This window comes from Lepidothrix coronata, unplaced genomic scaffold (assembly GCF_001604755.1).
Source record: "Lepidothrix coronata isolate B3197 unplaced genomic scaffold, Lepidothrix_coronata-1.0 Scaffold41, whole genome shotgun sequence".
Classification (NCBI taxonomy): domain Eukaryota; kingdom Metazoa; phylum Chordata; class Aves; order Passeriformes; family Pipridae; genus Lepidothrix; species Lepidothrix coronata.
The window spans coordinates 4,565,307-4,573,097 of record NW_016690221.1 but is presented as its reverse complement, the minus strand read 5'-3'; the positions used below and the strand labels follow the sequence as shown (position 1 = coordinate 4,573,097).

Genomic DNA, 7,791 nt, shown 5'->3' with positions numbered 1-7,791 from the left:
TTGTCCTTATTCCAGGAACATCCCAACTGACAGCCAAAGACATCTTATACCGACTCCAGGCTTCAAAGGCCAAGTGCATCATTACCAGTGACACAGTGGCACCTGCAGTGGAATCTGTTGTGCCTGACAGCCAGTTTCTGAAAAGTAAACTAATTGTAGGCAAAGGGAGCAGGGCTGGGTGGCTGAACCTCAAAGAACTCGTTGCGTGAGTATCCAGTTGTTTGACCTTCATGCCTGAGAGGGGAAGGAGGCTGTACCAGTCAGGTACATTGCTGAGTTTTGGGGTTCATTTCCATAACACAAATAAGTTACATTTTTTCCTCCTTTTGTCAGATCACTTCAGTGTGATTACGCTGCATTAGGTACAGATTCATCCAATAGTTTTTGGGACCTAAATTCAGGTCTTTCAGCGTCCCCTCACTCAGCACCCTGCCAGTTTTTAGAAGCTCTCTGCTTCTACTGTGATCACAAGACAAGCACACACTGTACTAATCAGTTGTTTTGTGCTTGTTTTCCTAGAGCCTGTTCTAATGCCTCTTGATTCAATTCTAAAATACCCACTGCCAGCTCTTGGTGCTCAATTATTTCTTCCCTATACTGTCTTGGTAGTCCAGAGAACCTGAATTGTTCATCACTCTCTTGAACATAAATGGCATACTGTTAGTAATAAGACCACCTTACTTGGCATGACAACCTCCATATGGCTGCTGTTGATTTCAGGCTGGGAGTCAGTATGTCTTGAGGCAGAGGCTGATTTTGCATCTGCCTGGTGTTCCACAGCAAGTACCTTGTGTGCCCTTGCAAAACAGCTGCAGATAAAGTCACCAGAATACACTGCAGGTGCTCATGTCTTAAATGTTATGGCATATAGAGCAAACTTGTTATGAGCAAAATGTGTTCTCTGATTCCTACCTGTGGTATCTATTGCAACTATTTATTTAGTGAGATCGTAGAGTTTGGGGCTGTTTTCCTGTTTGACTCCTAAACCTTAGAAATACAGATTCCTTGGTGGAAAAATGCATATAGTGACTATGTTATACTTTTTCTTGTGAAGGATGGCATCTGCTGACCATAAATGTGTCAAGACAAGAAGTCAAGACCCAATGCTGATCTATTTTACAAGTGGAACTACAGGCTTTCCAAAAATGGTGGTGCAGTCCCACAGCAGTTATGGCATCGGATTTGCAACCAGTGGCAGGTATTACCTTGGAGTTGCTCCCAGTGTCCTCATTAAGTGACATGATCCCCATTACATTGGAAACATGACTGTAAAACTCCAGTAAATGTAGGCCTTCAATGACTGTAGGATCTTGCCTCTTCCTCATCTTTTCCCCTCTCATGGTAAAACCCTCATTAATAAAAGCTTCTGGAAGACTCAGTTGAGGTCATCGTGTGCAGTGTTCTGTCTCTCAGACTGCAGAGGAGCAATAAGGAGTGTCCCTGTGGCAAAACCAGAGAAAGTCATGTGCTCTAGTACTGGGTCAACCTTCCTTGAGAAACCAAAGCAACCTTGGCTATAGCATTATACCTTAAAAGTTACAGTTCAGGTTGAATCTGTGGCTTGGTGCTGTTTTGCTTTCACTGAATGTCTTTTAAATATGCTTCTTAAAGAGTGAGAATTTTCATGAAAATCAAAGGATGCCCTTTCCCAAGGCATTCTGGGTTCGAAGTTGGTGATAGAGAGCCCATAGAAATAATTTGTATTTTGATCTAGATCCAGATTCTGCAACTCAAGCCAAGGGTGTTTTGCACTGCTCAGGAGAAAAGCAAATGCTGGGAATGTTAAACAGAAGGGAATGATGGGAAAAAAGAAAATGTTTAAGACCGTTTGACTCTTACAAACTTTTTACAGAGCCCCACTTGCTGATACCAAATCTTGTAGTGGAAGCCTCCTGCCTTTTCCTTGAATTCTGCAGTATCCTGTGTCTGAGTTTCTTGCACCCTATGTAGCAACTTTTTCATCTCTGTTTTATCACCAGGCATTGGATGAACTTGACTCCTTCAGATATAATGTGGAATACCTCTGATACTGGATGGGTAAAAGCAGCTTGGGGCAGTCTTTTTGCACCATGGATCTGTGGATCTTGTGTCTTTGTACACCACATGCCACAGTTTAAGCCAGCAGTTATTGCAGAGGTAAGCATAACGTTTTATACTGGGAGGTTTATTTCCCTTTCACAAAACTGAAGCAAACAAGCTGGTCTCCAGTGCATGGGTGCCATTGCTCTGTAGCAGCAGGGATAGTACTCCCCACATTCCAAGCAATCTTCCCTGCCTTTGGTGCCCAATAAGCTAGAGGAACAAGTATTTTCACTCCTGGTTAAGCCATGTGACACAGCTTCAGTGTGGAGGAGAACTGGTGAAAGATGCAGGATACAAAAATCATGGGATCACTGCTACCTTGTCCCATATTGAACCTAAAGCTCACTTCAGGTATGGGCTTCCAGCTGCTTTGGGCCCAATGTGAGGGCCAGTTATCAGAATATGGCATAGAACAAAACTAGGGCACTGTTATCCTGAATTTTCAATTACTTCCCAGAGTGCCTATTCCTCCTCTCAGGCACTTTGCAAAACCAGTCAGCTGACCAATTCTCCTCAACATTGGCCTCTTGGGTTGCTCACCTGCACCTTTACAAGGTCTGACCCACCATTACCTTTTCTTTCTACAAAATAACTTTCTCTTTTTCTAGACTCTCTCAAGATACCCCATCACTACCTTCTGCACTGCTCCCACTGCCTACCGCATGCTGGTCCAACACGATCTGAGCAGGTACTGCAGGGGTAGGAGGGAGGCTGGGATATAATCCTGTGACAGCTCTGGCTGCTTAGTTCCTCAAGTTCCTTATTTCTAATTTATTTTTTTTTCAGTTAAAGGAAATCTAATTAGGAAGAGGGCTCTCAGGAAAGAGAGCTGTGTTCTGAAACATGAGAATAACTAGTCACACCATAGGTCACTCAGGCTTTGAAAAGACAACACAGAGAAAATAAGTGAGATTATTTTAAGTTGTCCCTTCCTCTGAACTTATTGTTCATAATTTAAGTTTATGTCAAGTTTCAGGCAGCATTGGATCGGGGAATTACTGAAGTACAGTGAAGTTGTTCTCGTATGCTTGAGAATGAAATGAGCTGTAAGAGGAGTTTCACGTGCTGAGAGTTATTTGGCAGCTGTTTGCACCAGTTTGTTACACTGTAAAACACTCAGGTTGTGAGAAGTGGTTTGTAAGGAGTTTTCACATCCTCAGTAAGGTACTTACTCTTCTCACAAAGGTCTTTCATCTTGACAAAAATCAACTCAGGTTTAGCAGAGAGCTCAGGCTTACTTTTGCTCTATAAAATTCTCAGTGTTTTATTTGATCTTGGATGTTGGTACATAACTCAGCTTCCTGCAAATATCTGATGCACTTGTTTAGATTTCTCCTTTCATGCAGCCCTTCCAAAAAAAACATATTTGCTCACTCATGTGCCAGCAGAAAAACCTACTTGTAGTGACACAGAGTTGAACCATTTTATCTTCAGTGGTAACACAAGCAATCTAGGAGTCCAGTCGAGGTCTGTGTAACAGGATGATTATTGTCATTTCCAAGGAACTTGTGAAATTCTAGATGAACTTACTTGGAAAGCCAAGGGAGGCTGTTCAGTTAAGGCCACACACTGCTCTTCTTAGGAGCTAAGAAAATTATTTCATTTGCTATTCCTCTCAAGCTACAAGTTCACAAGTCTGAAGCACTGTCTATCTGGAGGGGAAGCGCTCAATCCTGAAGTGATGGCGAAGTGGAAAATCCAGACAGGGCTGGATATCCATGAAGGTTATGGCCAGACCGAAACAGTACGTTTGCAATAAATGAAATTACTGTAGTAGATCCCTTCATCATCTTTACTTCATCCCAGCTCACATCCCAGACTGATGTTCTCAAGAACCACAGTACTTTGATCATTGTCACAACAAAGTCACAAAGACGTGTCCTGCCTAATGCAAACAATAATAAAATTTACAGGGTGTTGCAAAAAATTTAAAGAATAATAAAAATCTATTACGCAGGTGACAATCTGTGCCAACATGAAAGGAACGAAAATTAAACCTGGCTCTTTGGGAAAAGCTGTTCCCCCTTATGATGTGCAGGTACGTCGATATGTTGCAGTTGGGGGTAGATGAGGAAGGAATGCTGTCTGTGTCCCTTCTCTGTCCTGCACTCTGCTGGAACAGAGATTCATTCCTCTGAGCTAACCAAAGGAATAATGATGTGTCCTTTCTGCAGATCATAGATGACCATGGGGCTGTTTTGCCTGCAGGAGAAGAGGGCAGCATTGCTGTCCGAATCCAGCCCACACGGCCCTTCTGTCTGTTCTCTGAGTACCTGGTGAGCCTGAGCTGCTGTGTCTGTGCCTGCTGAGAAACTCAGGGGAGACCCAGAGCAAAGTTCTGTTCATTTATGCCAGGAGCAGGACTTCATCCAGGATCTTCAGAAGGTCTCACTAGGTTACTTGAGGACTTTGAGCCTGATTGGTTGTGTGGTGGTGCTGAGGTGCAGTATATTCTTAAGAAAAGAGTAGAATCAGGCAAACCTATTGTCCACTGCGTTTGAAGTATCATATTGAATAAGCTTTGGAGGACCTTTCTTTGTGTTTAATCCTCTTGTGAATCCAAATAATACTTGGATATTTGTAGCATCCTCAAACAACCACTTGTCTAACGTAATTGCTCGCTGTGTGATAAAAAATTTCTTTACGTTCGATATCGTTACTTCAGGTTTTAACTATGTCTGTTGTCGACATGTTTTTCCTGTGTAATCTACAGGTCAATGTAGAGAATGAAATTTTTTTCTGAAGGTCACCTCATTTGAATTTTGGTCTTGACAGTTAAAGGTAAAAAGTTTCCATAGACAGGAGGTCATTGTGGCAACCCCCTGCAATGAAAAATCATTTCCCTGAAGACAGGGGCCACACATTTTAGTCATTTGCTGTGATGGATGGGAATTTTGCTATAGCACAGCCTTTTCTCTCTAAAGCTCTAATCTTATATACACAAGTGCTCTTTCCCCCCTCTCACATATTTCTACCACCAAACTGCTATTTGACATGGCTCTGTTTCTTTCAGTTGAAGACACACAATAGTATTGAACAAACTCATTTTGAGAACAATTTTCTGGTTCGTTTTTAGCACCACTGCAAAGTCGATGTGTTATGTTTCACTGACAATCAGATATATTTTTTGACTGTTGTCAGGATAATCCAGAGAAAACTGCTGCCTCTGTGCGTGGAAATTTTTATGTCACTGGGGACAGAGGGATTATGGATGAAGAGGGATATGTCTGGTTTGTTGGAAGAGATGACGATATCATTAATTCTGCTGGGTAAGTCAGTTGCTTTTAGATTTGATCATTTGCCTGTTAAAATGCAATTTGAAAAGACCAGTGGACTGGCCCATCTTGCTGCAGCTGACACATCTTCCCTCTCTCCCAGGTATCGTATTGGCCCCTTTGAAGTGGAAAGTGCATTAATCCAACACCCAGCAGTGGCAGAGTCAGCTGTTGTCAGCAGTCCTGATCCAGATCGAGGGGAGGTAAAAAGAAATAATAATAAAAAACAAAGATGTGGAAAGAAATGCCCTTTATTGTAAGCATCAAGTTTCCTATATGTCCTAGGCTTCCTTGGAATTCAGTATATTGCAGATTTTTCAAGTGAAATGGGCTAAACCCCATTTTTTAAATCCATATCTTGGCCAATCGTGGAATTTCAGAGTTATTTCCTTGTTTGCAGGGTTTGGGGTGGGAAAAAAGACTTGACTTTTCAGACTTATTGTGGCATCTTTTTGCCTAAGTAATGGAATTTGTATTATTCCTCTTTTTGTCACTAAGCACATTGAATCCATGGTATCTGGAGTGTACAATTTTTGTTTTATATTTTTCACCTTTGAGCTATATTTTTTCTTTGAGCAACCGGGATGAGATCTTCAGCTTTAACAGGATATAAAATTAAGGGAAAAGAAAGTGGGGAAAAAATCCTCTGCTGCAGAATACAGCCTTCATAACACACCATTCTGTCATAAAGAGATAATAAAAGGGAAGTTAAAGAAAAAGCTTGAATTTTTGCATTCTGAATTTAGACACTCACTTTTCACAAGAAATGTATCTCTTTATTCCCACCTCTGAAAGTTAATGGAATCCCTTAATTTTTCTGACACAGGTAGTCAAAGCCTTCATTGTTTTAACTCCTGCTTTTGCATCACATGATCCAGAAAAATTAACTCAGGAGCTTCAACAGCATGTCAAGAAAGTGACTGCACCTTACAAGTATCCAAGGAAGGTAAATATAGTCCCAAAAGACAGGTCTTCTAATTGTACCAGAAACTGAGCATTTTTTGTCCTGCCTCAGCTCCTTTTCAGCTGCACTCTGACAAATACTCCAACACAAGCTAAATAAAATCAGAGTAGATGACAGGGTGTGTTGCAGCTGTAGCTTTGGGTTCACTATGTGTGCTCAAAAGAACCCAAAGGGAGGCAGTGCTCGTGTGGTTTTACTTCATCAGGGTCCAGTTTTCCTTTCATGGAATACTGGGGTTTTCCCACCAGCTCAAAAGGGCAAGACACTGAACTTACCCATTCCTCCCCTGACCTCTGTTCAGACTCTCAGCCAAAGAAAAGGGGAAATTCCTGCTGGCATCAGTGGGGGTGGAATTCACCTCTTTACCCCAAGAAAGACACCAGTAGGTCCATGTCCTGACTGCTGAAGCATTCATCTCTTCGGGACTGTGGTACTTGTCCCTACAAGTCAACTGCAGTGTGTAATAAGGAATTTCACTGTCCCAGACCACACTGGGCAGCCTCCCATCTTTTTATCCCCAGTCATAACAAATGTGTTTCTTTTTTTGTGCCTGGGAAATTAACTAGAAAGTATTTGGCTACGAGTGAGCATTTTTGCCTTTCAGGTGGAGTTTGTTCAAGATCTGCCAAAGACACCTACTGGGAAAATCCAGAGAAAGGTTCTAAAGAACAAAGAGTGGGCAAGAGAATGACAAGGGTGAGAGTGATCTGGAAACCAGGGAGAGAAAATCTCCATCATCTGTGCTGGTCATACCGTGTGACACTGAGCATATGGTCATGACCCAGAGCACAAGGAAAACAAGCTATGGAAGAAAAAGGAGAAAACACCCATATGGCTTGAGGATGTGTGATGTTGGAACCACTTTTTCCATTGACCTACAGATTTGCAGAAGGCAGAAGCTGCAAGTAATAAGACTGTGGAATGGGAGAGAGAAAGGACACACCTAGGAGCATACAAAGGTTTAATGTTTGTACTGGAATTTATATAAAAAGCTTCCTTAAAAAAATAGGTGTAACTACATGATTTTGATAACAAGTAAATAGGAAATTGAAAATAAAAATAATGTTTGTCTTGAGGTGAGTATCAACAATGAATTGACATTCAAGAACTACTACTGTAACATTCTCAAATTCTTTCAGAGTGGAAAGCTGTTTTATTTTAATGCTTCTCTTCATCTTGATGAATTTGAGATCTACTTAAGTGGTTAAGGCAGGGGAAAAAAGAAGACCCAAAGTGCTTCAGGTTAAGGTGCAAATTATGCACAATTAACAAGGGTGTCAATGATTACAAGAAAAAGGTTACTTCATGGAAACACTTTTGCTGCTTAGTCTGTTTTGTTTTACGTCTGTTCTCATTACTTCAGAAGAAGCAAAAGATAAAGTAGGAAGGGTTTCACTTCACATCCTTTTTGACAGACAGTCCGGGTGTTGCATCTCCAGGTGAGCGTCTCTTTTGGGAAATATGTTGTGA

General features: G+C 41.5%; 1 protein-coding gene across 1 annotated transcript; it reads left to right on the top strand.

Annotated features, from left to right (window-relative positions):
• LOC108496551 (acyl-coenzyme A synthetase ACSM5, mitochondrial-like) lies at positions 1 to 7,771 on the top strand. Its single transcript, XM_017813337.1, has 11 exons — positions 1 to 205; positions 1,055 to 1,198; positions 1,980 to 2,136; positions 2,691 to 2,770; positions 3,703 to 3,826; positions 4,040 to 4,120; positions 4,257 to 4,358; positions 5,224 to 5,351; positions 5,461 to 5,560; positions 6,184 to 6,303; positions 6,926 to 7,771. Exons 2-11 carry the CDS (start codon positions 1,056 to 1,058, stop codon positions 7,010 to 7,012), a joined length of 1,122 nt encoding a protein of 373 aa, XP_017668826.1. The 5' UTR covers positions 1 to 205; position 1,055; the 3' UTR covers positions 7,013 to 7,771.
• The last annotated feature ends 20 nt before the right edge of the window (positions 7,772 to 7,791 follow it).